This window comes from Hypomesus transpacificus, chromosome 21, assembly GCF_021917145.1.
Source record: "Hypomesus transpacificus isolate Combined female chromosome 21, fHypTra1, whole genome shotgun sequence".
Lineage (NCBI taxonomy): Eukaryota > Metazoa > Chordata > Actinopteri > Osmeriformes > Osmeridae > Hypomesus > Hypomesus transpacificus.
Window position 1 is genome coordinate 3595677 of NC_061080.1, and position 19496 is coordinate 3615172.

The following is a 19496-nucleotide window of genomic DNA, read 5'->3' on the forward strand; positions in this document are numbered from 1 at the left end:
TGAACAACATGAACAAAGTGTCAAATGTGTTGAGTCTCTCCAGGTATGTGTTCCTACCTGGAGGGGGTTCTGATCTTCTGAGAACATTTAATGTGGCAATACAGATACATGTGGTGATCAGACTGAGTAAAAGGAATTCACGTTAACATTTTATTTACCTTTCTCAAAAGGACCCTGTTGATGATTTTCCAATGACCAGAGGGCGTCGCCAGGAATTTTGGGCCCCATGAAAAAGAAAATATTGTTAATATTTTTTGATCATTTCTATTAGTTGTTTCTATTTTTTGGGGCCCATGTCAGTCAGGGGCCCCTTAGAAACGTCCTAACTTTTCCCCCCTGTACGGCGCCCCTGCCAATGACTGTAACAAGAACAAGAACTGATGTTTGACATCACTTTACAGTACAGTACAACTGACGACACATCGTAACATTATGCTGAACAGGACACTAGTCTAAAAGGGGACTTTTGGAGGAACACTCACGGGTGTGACATCATGCCCTCCAACACAGAAAGCTTGTCCCCGGTCTGCTCCAATGACAGAAGACTGGGCGTGGTGTCCCGGGTCACAGGGTCATTCAAGGTTGGAGGTGTAAAATAACCTGGAGACAGCGCCTCAGGTTGGCATGGGGGCAGAGGTAGAGACGGAGGTGGAGACGGAGGTGCAGAGGAATACGTACTCTCCATTCCATCTGGTGTGGCTCTGCAGCCCAGGGGCCCGAGTGTTTCAGAGGCCGATGCTCTGATTGGTTCCACTTGGCGAGAGGAACCTTTGATTTCAGGAAGAACACCTAAAGGAAGAGCGGAGTCACAATTTGATTGGTGGATCCCTTCTCTTGACAGAAAGTGATCATTTAAATGTTGATACATTAATGAACAAAGACTCACAGTAGCTTGTCTGGGGGATGGGACGCATCTTCGCACATGCACCACCAGTCACCTTAAGGCAAGAAACATACTTAGCAAGGCACAGTAACAGAGACAGTATCAGAGATATAGGAGAGGCTGAGGAAGATGGAGAGGAGGGGAGGAGCCTGGCTGGAGTCTGTAGTACCAGGGAGGTGGATTAGGGCCTTCTACTCACCACCATGCCGAGTCCTACCAGCTCGTTAGCCAGGGCTAAACGATAAGCCGCTCCAGCGTCCTCCACAACCCTCCAGGACCCTGCCAGGGGCCCCTTGTTGGCCCCTGTATCATTCTCAGCTCCTGCAGCCTTCTTGGCAGCCTTGCTCTTGCGGCTGGGCTCCGGGCATCGAGCAAGCTTTGGCACCAAGTTCTGACATGATTATATTGTTATTATTGCACTTCGACATTAGCATATTGTATCTGAGATTATGTTGATATTAGCTGGTCAAATACAAACTCCCTTTGCTCTACCCACTGAAACACTGTTGGACGTATGCACTTCTGAACCTTTATTATCTACTGTATGTTTGTATGTTGCTTTGATCAATGTGAACAACATGAACAAAGTGTCAAATGTGTTGAGTCTCTCCAGGTATGTGTTCTTACCTGGAAGGGGTTCTGATCTTCTGAGAACAGCAGGGCAGGAAGCTTCAGTTCAGCTCCCAGAGCTGGCCGACAGGGCGCGAGGCGGTTGGTAGCGAGACGAGCAAGCTAGACACGCACGCACACACACACAGACACACACAGACACACACACACGCCAAGTAAATTAACAGACGTATGGAAACACACACGCGCACACAAACATAAGGATGAGTGAGAAGGGGCTAGCGGCGAAATACGGCGAGTGTCTTGAACAGAGATTCTTTTTTTTTTTCGAAAAAGAAATGTTACTTTTACATATGAAATATGACTATTAAAAAGGTCTACAGTTTTGGGGTAGGCTATTTGTGAAACACAACTGTCAAATGCAAAAGTAGCCTACTGAAACAATTTGGAAAAATCTAGTATCAGAGATATAGGAGAGGCTGAGGAAGATGGAGAGGAGGGGAGGAGCCTGGCTGGAGTCTGTAGTACCAGGGAGGTGGATTAGGGCCTTCTACTCACCACCATGCGTAGTCCTGCCAGCTCGTCAGCCATGGCTGAACGATCAGCCGCTCCAGCGTCCTCCACAACCCTCCAGGACTCTGGCAGGGGCCCCTTGTTGGCCCCTGTATCCTTCTCAGCTCCTGCAGCCTTTTTGGCAGCCTTGCTCTTGCGGCTGGGCTCCGGGCATCGAGCAAGCTTTGGCACCAAGTTCTGACATGATTATATTGTTATTATTGCACTTGGACATTAGCATATTGTATCTGAGATTATGTTGATATCAGCTGGTCAAATACAAACTCCCTTTGCTCTACCCACTGAAACACTGTTGGACGTATGCACTTCTGAACCTTTATTATCTACTGTATGTTTGTATGTTGCTTTTGATCAATGTGAACAACATGAACAAAGTGTCAAATGTGTTGAGTTTTTCCAGGTATGTGTTCTTACCTGGAAGGGGTTCTGATCTTCTGAGAACAGCAGGTTAGGAAGCTTCAGTTCAGCTCCCAGAGCTGGCCGACAGGGCGAGAGGCGGTTGGTAGCGAGACGAGCAAGCTAGACACGCACGCACACACACACAGACACACACAGACACACACACACGCCAAGTAAATTAACAGAGTATGAAAACACACACGCGCACACAAACATAAGGATGAGTGAGAAGGGGCTAGCGGCGAAATACGGCGAGTGTCTTGAACAGAGATTATTATTTTTTTTTTCGAAAAAGAAATGTTACTTTTACATATGAAATATGACTATTAAAAAGGTCTACAGTTTTGGGGTAGGCTATTTGTGAAACACAACTGTCAAACTGTCAAAAGTAGCCTACTGAAACAATTTGGAAAATCTAGTATTTTCGTCGATGTTTATCGACAGTCTAAATTGTTTAGGTTTACCAGACTTACCTTCTGTTTAGGCCACCGAAGTTTTTTATTTTTCGGGATGTCATCCATGTTTCTTTAAAGATGACAATCTAGGAAATACTCAAATAAATACACATTTTCCACAATAAATATACATTTCCACTACACTTTTCAACGAGAAAAAAGTAGACGCGATTCGTTCCTTGCCTGCTGCATCAATGACTGATTTGAGTTTGTAACGTTCTTATAAATTTGTAAAGCGCGTCACAATCCCTGTCTGCCCGATCACGTCATAATATGTCTATACACCATGGAGAGGGCCATGCATCGTCTCTTCCTAAACAATGCGTTTTAGACAGAAAAGTGTCATTTTTATTTGATCAATAAACCAAGTTTTCTTGCCATCTATATGTTTCATGCCTCAATGGCGCCACCTACAGGCTGTATGGATAAATGAACCTGTGGGAGTTTCGTCCAGGGCCCAATAGACACACATAAACAACCATAGTCATTTTAAGTACTGGTTAAGTTATTATCAGCATTAGGCCTACTGTGTATATAGACAGACTTCAGTCCCCACCCCACACATGTCATATGCCAAAGCACGTACATAGTCGTACTCAAATACTGCTTAAAGATACTGCTTGAAACCAACAACAAGCAACTGAATAGAGTTGTAGCAGTAATACTGATTGACATTCAAATAGATTGAGACTCGTGCTCGACAGATTGGTTGGTTAAACAGGAAATATGCAAGAATATTTACTTTGTGTTTTACCTTGGCTAATACTGCATCTGAGGATTATATCTGTAACTATGATGTCGAATCGATACGATTAACGATACTGAACACTGCATTCACCTACTGATTATTATTATTTTAAATGACAGAATTAAGTATTTTCTTCGATGTTTCTCAACAGTTAAATTATTCATTTAGGTTTACATACTTCTGTTCGCCAACGTTTTTAGTGTTTTCGGATTTCATCCATGTTAACATAAGACTTTAAAGAAATTTCTTTAAAGATAAAGAACTAGTAAATACAAATATAAATGTACATTTCCACTACACTTAGAAACGAGGAAAAAGTAGAATCAAAAGCTTTTCGCTACACTGTAAAATGTTACCAGGATTTAACAATATTTAACTGCAATATTTCACAATAAATCATCGTATTATAACTTTACAGGCTTTAACTGCAATAATCCCAATATCATGTTGTAATGTAGAATTTACTGTGAAATCAATGTAGACACAGTACATTACTGTGAATGAAACGATACCGGGATTTCACAGCATTTTGTCGGGTTATTTCACAGTAAAATACTATTTTCAAATTATCCTTGAGATAACCCACTACATTACTGTAAAACTTGAACTAGTTTTGAGGTGGAAATGACGTCAGTTTTCGCGCTTTCCCAACCGTTTCTCTTTTCCACTATTTCACCTCGGCACTGCCTGCCAGGATCGTGACTTTTGCTCTGTAACGGTAGGGCCTAAACTATCTGCAGTCATCCAATTTAGTTGTTAGTAATCTCTGTGCATACTTATGTTTTACTTGTGCAGCTAATACCGTACTTCACTGATTTTAATAATCAAATCCAGTAAATCATGATTGCAAACATTTTCGTCTAGTTTGATGGCTAGCTAAGTCTCACGTGGTCGATGCTTCAGCTACAGTAGGGTGGCTGGCGTCAGTGAAATAGGAACTGAGTATGTTGCCTCAGCTAAAGATTCGTAGCAAGTACTGTTCAAATTATACATACAAATGTGTAGGTTTTTGCCAGCTCCAAATTTAGGCTGAACTATTAGCTAACTCTGCTGTGGGTCAGCGCGAATGCTATTTTTATAGCTAAGTATTAACATTGGAGTGAACTAGCTAGTGTTGCACAGTAAACCTGTAAAAAGAGACACTCTTACATAGCTTCAGTGTCCCTGTGCATACATAGGAGACAATCACTGCAAAAGAGCTGCAGTTCCGGTGCAGAAAGGAGAACCTAGCAGAACGCCTTCTCTTTACCACTCCATCCAGTACAGAACCCGGGGTCCTGAAGTCTCGACTCTTAGTTACTCAAACGATGCGATGTTAATATACCTCTCTGATCTAACGAGTCTGGCTAACTGTCGTGACCTCTCAGGTGGGCTATGGCTGCGATGTAGAGCTGGAGAGATGGTTGTTCTGCTAGGTTCTCCTGTCTCTGCACAGGAACTGCAGGTCTTTTGCAGTGATCATTTATGAGCCTAATGACGAATCATGGTCAGAATTATGATGGCCCATGCTACACCCCCTACAATGGAAGCCAATGCCAGGTTGATGGTAAACAATATAAAACAGTACATGGGAAGTCCGAAAGTTAAATTGTTGAATTTAATAGTGAATTTAATACTTGTTATCATTATTGAAAGGTTTAAATGAGTTTTGTCTTTGTTGTCTTTGTTCTTGCTTTGACTTTTAATTTAGCAACTCCAAAGCACGTTTGTGTGATAAAATCTCAGTTAACAAGTCAAATTTGCAGTATTTTGCAGTGTTATTTAAATTGTAAATGTACAGTAAATTACTGGCTACTAGTTGCATTACTTTTACAGTAATAAACATAGAAATACAGACAATCACTGAAATTTATATACAGCAAGACAATGTAATTCCACAGCTACATACTGCTATATCATAGTAATCCATTGGCATGACAACTGTGAAGTTACAATATTCCGCTGTAGTTGCATTGCATTTTACTGTGAAATGTTTACAGTTCATTATTGTGAAACATGTGCAATACATTACTGTGAAATATTTATAATAAATTACTGTAAAATTACTGTGAAAGTAATGCAACTAGTAGCCAGTAATTTACTGTAAAGTTACAGTGAAATATTTTACAGTGTACTTGTCTACAGAGCATCAATGACTGATTTGATTGTGTAACGAGTTCTTATTATTTGGTCATTCGCGTCACAATCTCTGTCTGCCCCAAGACGTCATGATATGTCTATACACCATGGAGACCATGCGCCGTCTCTCCTAAAACTATGCGTTTTAGACAGAAAGGTGACATTTCTATTTAATCAATAAACAAAGGTTTTCTTGCCATCTGTTTCATGCCGCAATGGTGCGACCTAGAGGCTGTATGAATAATGAAACTAGCGGCATTAATGTATTTGAAGCACTTCAAAGGATATTAAAATCATGTTTCGTGTATTATTGCTAATTCATAATAAGTATTTTGTGCAGAAACTTTCATCTTAAGTAGTGGGTTGTGGAAAAAAACGGGTTGTTGTTGAATGTTTATCTTGTTTATTGTTAAGAAAACAACAACTGTCTCTTTGGTCAACTAAATGTAATTTACAACTAAAGAGTCTCCTTACTTGCAAAATGAGAACAATTTAAATGTTTTATACAGTATGATACAAGACATGCTGCATCTAATTATGTACATAGAAATTATTACTGTTGAAATTCTATTAATGTCTTCATCATAAACATATCACACTTCATTAACGTCTTGTAGCTTACAAACATTTTATTTACAAGAACCTTCACTGTTAAAAGCAATAACATGTTACATGTTGTAATGTAACATTACAAACACGACTTGAGCGTTAAAAAATAATGCATTTTAGGTCAAGATGACAAAATATTTTCAGTCCCAACTCTACTTTAGTTTATGGTTTAAACTGTACAACCTTCTTTGGTAAATTGTAAGTACAATACAGGGCAGTACATGGTGAATGCTTAACAATATGAATCAAGAAAACCTAATTGGGAAAATAAAATAACTTTATAGAACATTTTAGCATCTTAGCATGATAGCTTTTTAATCAAATGTAATACTGGAGGCATTGGTACAATAGGCCTAAAGCAACAGAATATTGTCTACACTGTAAAAAGAATCCTGTTGTTTTTACGAAAAAAACCTGGTAGCTGGGGTTGCCAGTGTAATTTTGTAAAAACACAGTGCAATTGTAAATAACTTTACAAAACAACCTGTAAATTTGACAGTTTAAAACTGTTATTATACATTTTAAATATGTAAATCCAACAGCGTTTTTTTGCTAAATTTGCATAAGCATATTGCTATATATAAAAAAAGAAATTGTAAGATTTACATGCGGTTGTCGCTTATTGTACAATGAAGACCATTCAATTTAATGAAAAAATACAGCATAATAACATTGTTTTATGGTAAAAGTCTCATTATAAAACTTATTTAACTGAAAAATTCAGTTAAATAACATTGTTTAACTGTAAAAGTATCATCATAAAACTGTTATTTAGCTGAAAAACACAGCTAAATAACATTGTTTAACTGTAAAAGTATCATTATAAAACTGTTACTTAGCTGAAAAACACAGCTAAATAACATTGTTTAACTGTAAAAGTATCATTATAAAACTGTTATTTAGCTGAAAAATACAGCAAATTGTACTCAAAACTGTGGTTTCTAATGTAGTGTATTTTGCAGTAATAATAACAAGGTTTACAGTGAATGCAACATCTAGGTACTGTAAGTAAATTGTCTTGGCATTATAATTTAGTCATTAAATCATGTTCTATGACTCCTATTTAGTATCAAACTCAAATGTCAAACTGCATCAATGTGTTTTTCATTGCATTGCTCAGTGAAACACAACTTATATTATTTGAACTGCACTGCCTTCTTGTAAATGTTTGGACTTTTACCAGAAATGTAACAGATAGATTAAACCTTACAAATGGAAAAGCAAAGCTAGATAAACTGTACTGAAATATTTTATTGCAAAATTGCAAAAACTTTCCAAGAATGTATTGAGCAGTGATCAAAAACATCTGTAATTTCTCAACACGCATATTGTGTGCCGGTACTTAACAAACAGCATAAAGAGTATGTGACCGATTAGTCATCATCTTACTGGAACTGAAAAAGAAAGATGGAAGGAGAGAAAGAAAAATATAGGGCAAGAATGATGGAAAGGACAATCCTCCCTTTTTATACATAAATGTATTAAGGCATGAGAACAGCAATACAACCATTGCACTGCAACATATCTTCAGCACAAACAATCTTGTGTGAACATATTTTCTTAATCATGAATAACTGGGCAGATGAGCTGAAACATCCCTTTAAACCAGGTCTTCAACCCTGGTCCTCAGGGACCCCCTGTCCTGCACGTTTTAGATGTTTCCCTGCTCCAACACACCTGATTCAAATGAATGGTCGTTAACAGACTTCTGCATAACTAGATAACAACCCATTCATTTGAATCAGGTGTGTTGGAGCAGGGAAACATCTAAAACGTGCAGGACAGGGGGTCCCTGAGGACCAGGGTTGAAGTCCTCTGCTTTAAACTATAACTGATCCACATCAAATATCAGAAGTCTGACTTAGTTTAGTCCATACTCAGACATCACGCCACTCGTGATCAGAAAGTTCCTGAATTAGGGTAAGGACTCTCGGGTTCACGTGAAGACGGGCTGTTCGCGTCTTCTCCACTTTTGTGCCCTTCTCTGGATTGATTGAGAAGAAACATCTTCGGAAAAAACAGAAGTCAGCATTAATAATATTGCTTAATTAACAACAGCAAAAATGTAATCAAATACAAACATTCTAGCTATTATGCTGGATAAAGCCAATCCAAAAAGACACACCTCTGCAGAAACTCCAGGGTTGATGCCAGTTCTGATGGGTAATGGATGTTAAAGCAGTAATAGCTCCCAAACATCAGGCACAGGGCAGAAACGAAGGACGGGATGTTGTTGTGGACAATGGTTCGATCCACACTCAGCATGAAACGTTTTGAAGAATAGCAGGATCTGCCTAGAAAATGTAAAAAACAAAATTTATAACAAGATGTTTTCTTGAAAACAATGAGTACATTGTACATTTTTGTGAGAATTGCTTATAGGAGATTGCAGTATAGGAGTACCATCATAAGCAATGTACTGCTGTGAAAGAGGGCAACAAAACATGTTTTAGACTAGGGGATGGGCAATTCCGGTCCTCAGGGGCCACTTTCCTGCATGTTTTAGATGTTTCCCTGCTCCAACACACTTGTTTCAAATGAATGAGTTGTTATCAAGCTCTGTGGAAGCCGGGTAATGACCATTCATTTGAATCAGGTGTGTTGGACCAGAGAAACATCTAAAACATGCAGGACAGTGGCCCCTGAGGACCGGAATTGCCCACCCCTTGACAAATATAATAAAATACAGATTTAATTGCAGTAAATCCTCCCAAAATATACAACATAAATTTTAACTTACCACAAACCACAATGGTGGGAGTCAAGCGAACTTGGTCCATCTGTAATTCCCCCACCAGGCATGTGTCCTCTACATAGCAGAACATCACATCTTCCTTTTCGTCAAAGTAGGACAGCAGTAGCAGCACCAAGTCTTTGACGTCTTCAGAGCAACCGCTCAGCTCTCCTCTCATCACTTGTATCTTTGTTACAGCCTGTAGGCACTTTTTGTTCTTGTTCACGCCAACAGTGTTCATGTAGTTTAGGAGCCGTTTCCCCTTCAGATCAATGTTCCGTATGAAAGTTTCTTTGAGGCCAGTTCCGGTAAGTTCCTTATAGTGGACTCCCATGCCAGGTTCATTGAACCAAAGCGGCCACTCTTCCAGAAGGTAGTGTATATTCTTTCCCTTGTTCACCTCTTTGCGCTGCGTGTAGAAAGTCAACTTCATCAGATGTTTCACTTCTTCTGGATTTGCATCAGTTTGTTGTGACATTCTCTTCAGTTGTTGTGTCTTCTCCTGTTGGCTCTCTAGGGTCTCTCCACGGGGCAGGAACTTTAAATCCCATTTAATGCACCCATAGTTGTGTTGGATTGCCGCTCTTTGTTCAGGAGGGACTTCATCTGTGTCAGACCCGTCAGAATGATGCCTTCGCTTTCTTATTTTTGGAGTCGAACATCTCTTCAAATTCTCGATCCTATTTTGCAACTGCTTGACTAGAGAATGATAGCCTGTTCCAATCACATCTCCCTCTATTATGTCCTGCAGAGATTGTGGATATTTAGCAACCATCTTTTTCGCGACTTCAGTTGAGTTCCTTCTTCTTATGCAAGGATTCTTCTGCAACATCTCACAAGCCACAATACGGACCATCTCCCTTCTCATTCTTGGGACTGGTCGTTTTCCTGTCTCCAATGTTTGTATTAATTCCTCAGGGAATTTCTCCCACGGGATCATAAAGGTGTCCACCCAGTCTATACCAGGGCTTTGGCAGCTGCTGGAAGAGGTTGTGGATGAGTTTACGGGTGAAGCTTGTAAGGTTGAGGAAGGTCTTGGGGAGGCACAGACAAATGAGCTGCTGGTTTCTGGAGTCTGGCCTACAAATACACACACAAAAAAACACAATGTGAATATTTCTATATTTCAAATGTATCTTTATATAGGCCACTTTTGGGCAAAGGTTGCATCCTGTACTCTAATACTTGACTTACATCTCAGCTTCCAAGCAGCAAGTACTTTTCGTGCTTGAATCGGCCTCAAGGCTGAAAGCAAATCCCCTTCCTCAATGAACTGTAGATCAGCATCCGTCTCCACCCCTAGGTTTTGTAATGTCTCTTCAAGAATATCTTTAGACACTACTGGAAGGTCAGGCAAGACCTCGTTGATGGCGGTGCGTAGAAATGTTTGCTAGCAGTCAGTCATTTCTGGAATTAAGGAAGAATGACAGTTATCAAAATTACAAATGAAAGACAAAGGGTAATTAGACAGGTTGTGAACTAACACTGTACTAATGCACGAATAATAGGAATATCTATCTTGAGTATATAATACGAGTAAGGATTAGCCCTCATTTCTGTACATCTTAAAAGTTCAGGTAACGATTCTGAAGAAATCTAACACCAGGACAAACACCACAATTTAAAGCAATGCAGCATTGAAAGTTTTTTGGAATAAAATTGCATTAGCTACAAAAACCGATACCAACTTTAAAGGATAAAAAACTGCCGTCACTCATATTTTTCTGATATTATTTGTTACCATTTATACCGAACATATATGCATTTTTCGTAAGGTTTCTCTCTACAACAGTAGCCATGATAATTTTTTATTTCGACAACACACTGTGTTTCAGCGGAATGACTTTGTGCCCATTAACAATGTATGATGGTAACGGATAAAAATCTACCAAGTTGTTGATGTTAAGACATTGCAACCATGTACCCTGTTTTGTCACTGAGTGCAGATGGTATTCAGAATGATAGTCAGCTTTATGTATATCCATCAAAAAATACACAGCTGCATCATTGAGAATTAAAACAATGAGAAGTTCTCCAAACTCCATGGACTCATCATTTTTAGACACAAGAAAATTACCTTTTTTATATGATGTACCTTTATACTCTATGTCTGTGGAAACACTAGTATTGTTTTCTGAAAAGCCAAACCCTCTCACTGCATGTTTAATTTTGTCACTGTAAAGGCTGGGGTAAAAAGCACAACTGTCTTTGACTCGTAGAAGCGGACTGCACCCTGGCCCAGATGAAAGATAGGCCTGGAACATCTGATGTCTTTCTGATAAAGTTAGACATATGTTTTTAAAATTTTTCAAATGCCTGGCACATCTCTTAAAGTAGCTGTGTTTACTTTCAAAACGCATCGTCCACACTCTAATTAAGGGGCCAAATTTAAAAATGAGTCCCGGATAGTGCCGCATGAAATGGTGTTTGGGTTTTAGTGTAATGTCAGGAAATAAACACTTTCTTGATTCCAAATATTCTTGGATTACAATGTCAAGATAAGTTACCTGTGGCAGTGAAATCTTTTGTGCACAAATCATATCCACAATATCTTTAAGCTGGAGCATTAATTGCCACACATCATCTTCTGGATTTTGCACTTTGTCACCGATTAATACAGGCAGCAACCTTAAGAAGTTCCAGTTTTGAATGGCTTGACCTGAAAGCCTGAGACCCTCTGGGTTGACAGCACATGGCTTTGTGAGAGCATCAGATCCTTTGTATTTGAACTGCTTGATGCGCCGGTTTAAAAGTGAATATGTAAACCACTTATTTTTCTTAACTAAATACTTTAAGTACAGTGCAACATCATAGGATAAGACACCCTCAAATATGTCATGGCCCAAGCAAGGTGGGAGACCAGGCTGGCAAACATGAAAAGATTTCAAAGTATTGAAAACAGAGTTGAACTTTATGCCTTTGTTGTGATGACTGTCCTCGGCTTGTAGTTCAACAACAGCAGAATCATAATGTTCAGGGGTGCGCTGTGGACCACACACATTTGGATTACCACGAAACTCATGTAGCGTGATTTCACAGTACCTGCAAAAGTACTGAGAGCGACAAAAGTTTTCAGTAAACCCACCAATGCTGTGTGAACCTAAGTTATCGCCAGCAATACAGTATAGAGCCGCTTTGACAGCTTCACCACCTACTGTTATTCCATTTTCCTCCAAATCTTTCAAATCTATCAGCATCTCTGAGAAAACTTTAACACTTCCAAATTGTTTCAGGTCATTCTCTCCACACAATAGGACAAGGGACATGTGATCCGTGTTGGACCGCACATGAGCAGATAGATTAGCCACAGAAAGATATACTGCAAGAACTTTGTGTTTTTTCTTGGCAGAGCCCAGTGGGTTTACAATTTCAAAAGCATCCTGGTACAGAATTAGCTTCAGGCATCCTGGATTTTCAATGAAGAACTGGTTGGATTTACAGATTTTTCCATTACTTATGTCACTAAATTCATCTGGGTTAGAGTCTGTTTCACAAGACACATTATTCTTCCATAATTCAGATTCCAATAAGTTTTGTATGGTTTGTTTCACAGGTATGTAGTAAGCAAACTTTTCTGTCATATTTTCATCATTTCCCAATGTTACTTTTTTAGGCTCTATGTATTTGAACATTTTCTGGAAAGTCTGGGCTCTTGAATATGTTGTTCTCAGTGGTCCCTGATGACAGGACGACAACAGATCTGAATCCTTCACACAATCACATATTTTAGAAATAGCATCATCTGTTAGACACAGCTCATTTTTGAGCTGAGAATGTAGTTTACTCAAAGTATAATCCTGTCCCAACTCATGAACATTTTGAATCTCTTCAACAATTGTCTGTATTGTTGAAGCTGGAAGTAGGAGCTGCCCTTGCAATTTTAGGTAGAACAAACATACATTCCTTAGAAAGATGTCATTGAAATTATGTGGCAATTCAGTGCTTTCATTTGTTGTTGCATCATTTAAACACTGACCAGCATCTTCACATGCAGCTGCAGCATTAGACTGAGAACTAGTTTCCCTGTACATTTCACTTAGGCTATCCACTGAACATGCTCTATGTTTCCTTGATATATGAGCAGTAAATGATGACTTAACAGTGAACGTATTTTTACAACCAATGACTGGACATGCAACAGGTCGCCCCTCCACTATATGCTCCTTTAAGTGTGAGAGGAGTTCTTTTACTGTGTGAAATTGGCGCTCACACAGCGCGACGGCACATTTCAAATCTGTAACGGCTCTAGCAGTAACAGTGGGTACAGACACATTATGAATACGATAAAAGTGAGCTTTAAAAGCTGGGTAGGTGCAAAATGTCCGCTTGCAGTCAGCGCCAACACATTTGAAAAGACAGTGAGGTTCATTCCTATGAACTCTACAATGCCGAACATAACCCTTTAAGCTATCTAAGGTTTTGCTGCAATAAAGGCAAGAAATCATTTTCAGTAAAATGACTAAACCACCCGTTTAAAAAAAGTTTTCCCACTTCAAGTGTCACTGCAAAAACCACCGCTCCACAACTAATGTGTGTACTAACTGTAACGTTAGTTCTAAGTTAGCAAAAAATATATACTGGAGGTAGCTAGCGTAACTCTAGCTTTTAGAATGCTCTTATTTTTTTCTGACAAACAGTCATCAAGTTTGAATAAAGTATTTAACCTAGTTACCTGAAAAAGATCGTCGTCGGCGCTTGTCAGTCACGTAGCTAGGTTCCACAAATTGTTCTTCCATGCGCTGGCAGTGTGGATGGATGGAAATGGCAAACAGCAATAAATAATTTTCAGTTAACTGATAAAACCACCCGTTTAACACAAATATTTTCCAACTCAAGGTGTCACGGCAAACACCACCGCTCCACAACTAATGCTGTAACGTACTCTAACTAGCTAGATTTGCTAAACATACTGAGCTAATAGCTAGCCTAGGTCTAGCGTTTAGAATGAAAACCCACCAGACTAGCTACTAGTAGTTAACTAACCTTCGGTCAGTAGGCGATACTGTAAAATACACCTTCGGTAAAAAATTAAAAAAAACGAACAGAAGCTAGTATTTTTTCTGACAGTCATCAAGTTTGAAGAAAATCAAGTATTTACCTGCAAAAAATCGTCGTCGGCGTTGAACACAAATTGCTCTTCCATGCGCTGGCAGTGTGTGGATAGATGGAAACGGCAACCTGCAGCTAAGCACAAGCTTGAACTTGGCTCCCGCGGGCTTTACGTGGTCCAATGAAAGGACGGAAACAAACTCTACTACTCAGTGATTTGATAAATTTGAAATTCAACGCATCAGCCGTTGATTTTTGCGGGAATGTAAAATGTAGGCCTACGTCGAAAAGTACTGTTATATTTAAATTGTACATTATTCTGTAATGAAAACAAAGATTAACTTTCAATTTGATAATTTATATTCAAACAGATGACATCAAGCAAAAATAAATAACTGATAAACATTTAACTGCATGTGGAGGAGAAAATAGGTCTAACCTTTCTGCAAACCAGGCCTAAAAGTTGAACATTGTTATGGTTTATCTTCATTTCCATGCTTTGAGCAGGCAGAATAACTACTAATATTTATGGATATAATTTTAAATTTCAAATTCATCTGTCCACAATATGTACTGCAATCACCTGCACTTTTGCCAAGCACATTTTATGTTGCAGCCTATACTGAACATGCAGCGTTTACATAACATAAAATAAGTATTCAGTTTAGATTACATCTATAAGCTAAAATATAATATCCTAATATACCAATAATAATATACAGTACACTATACTAAACCTATACCGTATTTTTTGGACTATAAATCACACTTTTTTCATAGCTGGTCTTGCGACTTATACACCGGAGTGACTTGGTAGTCCGAAAATACGGTACACATAATCTCCCAAATCTTGCTGACGTTGAGAGAGAGGTTATATTGTCCCGACACCATGATGTCAGATGGCTGAGCGGTTAGGGAATTGGGCTATTAACCAGAAAGTTGCCGGTTCGATTCCTGGCTGCGCAAAATGTCGTTGTGTCCTTGGGCAAGGTACTTCACCTCGGGGGGGATGTCCCTGTACTTACTGTAAGTCGCTCTGGATAAGAGTGTCTGCTAAATGACTAAATGTAAATGTAATGTAAAATGATGTCAGGGTATCAACCTCTTTGTAGGCTGACTCGTCACTGTCAGATATGAGCCCCATAATGGTTGTGTCGTCAGCAAACTTGTTTGAAATTGTGTGTTGCCGCACAGTCATGAGTGAAGCCATTTAATCGGATCAACCTTAAAATCCGTTAACATATAGTGGAAACGTTCATCTACGAAAGTGTGGTCTCAAATATACATAAAGATAAACATGTTTTAATTCCAGTGCGTTCAAACAGTCCCTTCAGTAAAGGTTGGCTAGCAGGTTACAGCAGCAGCCTGGCCCTGTGACAGGTGGGGGGAGGGGTGCAAAGGGCACACTTAATAGTGGTATCTTGCTTCCAACTCATTTTTGAGACAACCCACTCATTTGTAGCAGATAAACATCTAAAAACATGCAAGCTATAGGCCCAAAAACTAGGATTGAGAGAGGTTGATATAGAAGGTTGATAAGAGAAGCTGACAAAGCTGAATGAGTATTTCATTTGTTTGATGTGCAAGGAAACTTAACACCTCTCTATAGGAACATTTAAAATGAAAAACAAACATTATGGATATCCATAATTACTGAAGAGCTTTGGCAATATAGTGCAATGATTTGATAATGGTTTACTATTTAAACACTTTATGATTCACTCATTGTATTAGATTGAGCACAAAATGACAAAAGGCCCTCACAATCAAGCTAGCAATGGATAGTAGCTTATGTGCTTTAAAATCAGTATCTAGTTTTGATTGCTGTTACTCCTGTCCTGCTTAAAAAGCATCCAACTCCAGTCTGCTCTTTTTATACCTTGGTTCTATGAGAAACATGTAAGTCACATTCACTGTTGACATTCTTCTTAGAAGTTGAGGCAAACTGGTCATCCACATTCTCTAACACCTAATCGGCTCATAACTGCTGATATGTAAATTTAAATGTGTTTCATATGTAAACACCACTTTCCCACACTGACAATAAGACTTACATTACATTTCTGCATTTAAGTTTTCTAAGAAATGTAGTTTCCTGTGTCTAAGATGCTAAAAAGCTATATGTTAATTTATTTACAGCAGTTAACATGTCATAGGCCTAACCTTTCATATCAACATAAGTTTACTGTATTTGTGCATATTGTAAATTATAGCACAAGGAATTGTAAAATGTAAAACGGTTTCTTTATGTATAAGAAAAAAGATAACGAAAAAAAACATTATTTTAACACTCCCATGTTGTACTTTTTACTGTAATGTATTGTTTATTGTATTACAGTTTATCAGTGTTTAAACTACAGTAATGTGTACGTTTTACAAATAAATATGATTTTTTTCACATGTTCTTTCATTAAAAGTAACAGTTGTGTTAGGTTCCGTATTTTGCTAAATATTACTGTAAATCAAACACCGCTTCACTGTTTTTCTATTAACAATTTTTTACTGTCATGATTTAACAGCATTTCACTGTTAATTCCACTGACATTTTTTACAGTGTATCCATAGTAACCCGACAGATAAAACTGTCATTCTCAAGATGACAACTCAGACATCTAATAGAGAAAAAAGAATGAACAGTTCAAGTTCTCTAAAGTCAAATGTCAAAAGTACAAACATGGTTAAATAGAAACCCAACTATGAAATACATTTTTGACCTGTCATTTTCACCTACTTTTTAGCAAACATTTGCCACTTATCAATTAGACTGTGTTACTTCAGTAGCCAGTATGAACGGGTGTCAGAAAGACAACAATTCTTGTTAAATAAAAGTAATCTCTCATTGCTTAGCTTTTGTGAAACTTTAAAGCATACTTAAGGCACATTACAAACACATCACAGACATGGTTAATAATGGCTGTTGGAACTCTTCTCCCTTTGTTCTCTTCACTCACATGCACACGCACGTCATCTGACAGTCAATCAACAAAACCATCACACACACACACATACCCACAGACAGTGTGGCAATCAATAACAGTCCTACGCACACATACACACACACACAGTCCTTCAGGTTAGTCCATTGTCTTGGTCCCCTCGTTGGACTTGTTCAGGATGGTGAGCAGGTTCTTGGACATGAAATAGGGGCTCTCTGCAGTTCCATCATTACGCTCCAAATCCTCCACTGTCACATGTGGAGAAAGTAGAAGACACTCATCATCACCCCCCCAAAACACCAATGCATCATAAAACTACCATATTCAGGAATACAAAATGCAGAAAACATGGAAGAATAGTAGCCTGAGAGATCTATCTGAGGTTTGATCCATGAAAGACTCGTCTAGCGACAACATTCACTTAGTGACACATTACATCGAAGACGGTAAAAAAGCATCAAGACATGAGGTTAGGTTTTTAGAAAAGCCCTCGTCAGGCAACTTTACAGTGACGCCATGGAGAGACAAAGAAAGATGGAGAGAATATACAGAGATTGAGAACGTGTCAGAAAAAGGCAAGTAGTGTCAATAAACGGTTACGAGACTTTCAGAGAGGTCAAGACGACCCGCGACACAATCACAGCACTGATGCGAGTGCCGAATACCAAGGCAAGACAGTGGCATGTCAATACACTGAATCCAACCAAATCCAACACAATATCTGGGCTGGGGTCTACATGACGAAATACAAGACCGAAGCTAAGTCATCTGTTACAGTCAGAAGTATGTGAACACGTTAATTCCATTGAGATAAAAACAGCATCTTGGAACATCACATCTATCAAAGAATTCAAACCATTTGGCGTCAGCTGGTGTTGATGTAAACGATGAACACGTCTATCAGAATGAGATTTTTGTTTATGACTTTAAAAAGGGTGGTGGCTTGGTATTGCATTTGTTAAAGTGATTAAGACAATATTATAGGAAGTATTTACAAAGTGGAGTTGGGCACGGGTTCAGCACTCACAGTTCTACAGATCTGCTCCCACGCAGAAAGTGAAGAAGAAGGGAGGAGGATGTTTCTGTGGCCTCATGAGGGCTTTCGGGAGAAATGTCAGGTGAGGCAGAGGAAAGAAAGTTCTTCTCACAAGCTCTTCTCCTGTCTGGCCCCCCAGTGGTGGAATCAACTCCCCACCTCCATCAGAGACACTGACTGTCGCCCCACCTTCAAGAAAAAGCTCAAGACACACTTGTTCCGGGAATACAACGGCACCTAGGAATGATGTGCTGGACCTGATGTTAGTTTCCCCCAGGATCACAAAGACTCTTGCTTAGAGACTTGTTGGTTAGCTGTAACTGTTTTTAAAACTTGTACTCGCTGTGAAATATGCTTACTGTTCCTTGCTTTTCTACAGGTACACTCCTGCACTTTTTTGAGGTTCATCTTGTTTAATTGTAACTTGTTTAACTACATGCTCTTATGGTTCTTCCCTTTGGCACTCATTTTTGGTTTTTCACAATGTATGCCTTATGTTTGGCTACCCGCAATGTTTGGGGATACCTCGGTGTTATTATCAGTGACCTATGCACTTTGTAAAGCTCTCTCTTGGAAGTTGCTTTGGATAAAAGCGTCTGGTATCTTGGTTATCAATGGTTTCCTAGTGTTCTAAGCTCATAGAGTAGAAGTTCATCAGAAAGGATTTTCTTTTTGAAGGATGGCACTGTGGGTGAGAAGACCTATGGTGGAATTTCACATGCAAAGAACATCACCTCCATGAAAGCTGCTGCATCTGCTTTGAATAATAGAGATGCTGATCAGTTTCCCACTACTCTGTAATCCACATACATTATGAATCATTAATTAAACATTCGTTGCATTTCATTTGGGTTTTTGACAGTTCCTATTTTCATCTATTAACATCAACCAAAGAGATCTTAATTAAACTCTATTTGCGCAGTGAACTGCAGTTCTTAGTAAAGCCTCTAGGTGGTAAAGTTATCACAGTTATGTTTTATTTTTGCTTCGTTTAACATTAGTTGTATGTGGGGCCCATGGGTAGGGGAGTATGGGAATTCATGACTCAGCTTGTATGGTATCGTGTCTGACTCGTGTTTGGGTGTTATGATGCCGAAGAGAATACCACTACATAAGCCCAGTCATCCATATTCTGCTCCTGCAGTGCAGGGATGATCACTGATCATGGCACTCTTGATAACCTTTTAAAATGTGCTCACAAGGTGAGCACATTTTAATCAAGTCCTCTGTGCTGTGACCAGCTGTGAGGAATTCTGGAGAGGGAGAGGACCTGAGAGTTTCCAGTCTGTGTTACAGACCTTTGGAAAAAGTCATGCTTTTATAAGACCTTCTGATCAAAGACTGTTTATTCGTAGCAATTAGATGAAAATTGAATAAACTTTCCAA

The 19496-nt window shown here is 39.1% G+C and overlaps 1 protein-coding gene across 1 annotated transcript; it reads right to left on the bottom strand.

Annotated features, from left to right (window-relative positions):
- Positions 1-8173: 8173 nt before the first annotated feature.
- Positions 8174-9589, bottom strand: LOC124483673. The gene is made up of 3 exons (XM_047044205.1): positions 9096-9589; positions 8481-8649; positions 8174-8362 (listed from the first exon to the last, which is right to left on the bottom strand). Exons 1-3 carry the CDS (start codon positions 9565-9567, stop codon positions 8233-8235), a joined length of 771 nt encoding a protein of 256 aa, XP_046900161.1. The 5' UTR covers positions 9568-9589; the 3' UTR covers positions 8174-8232.
- Between the last annotated feature and the right edge of the window lie 9907 nt (positions 9590-19496).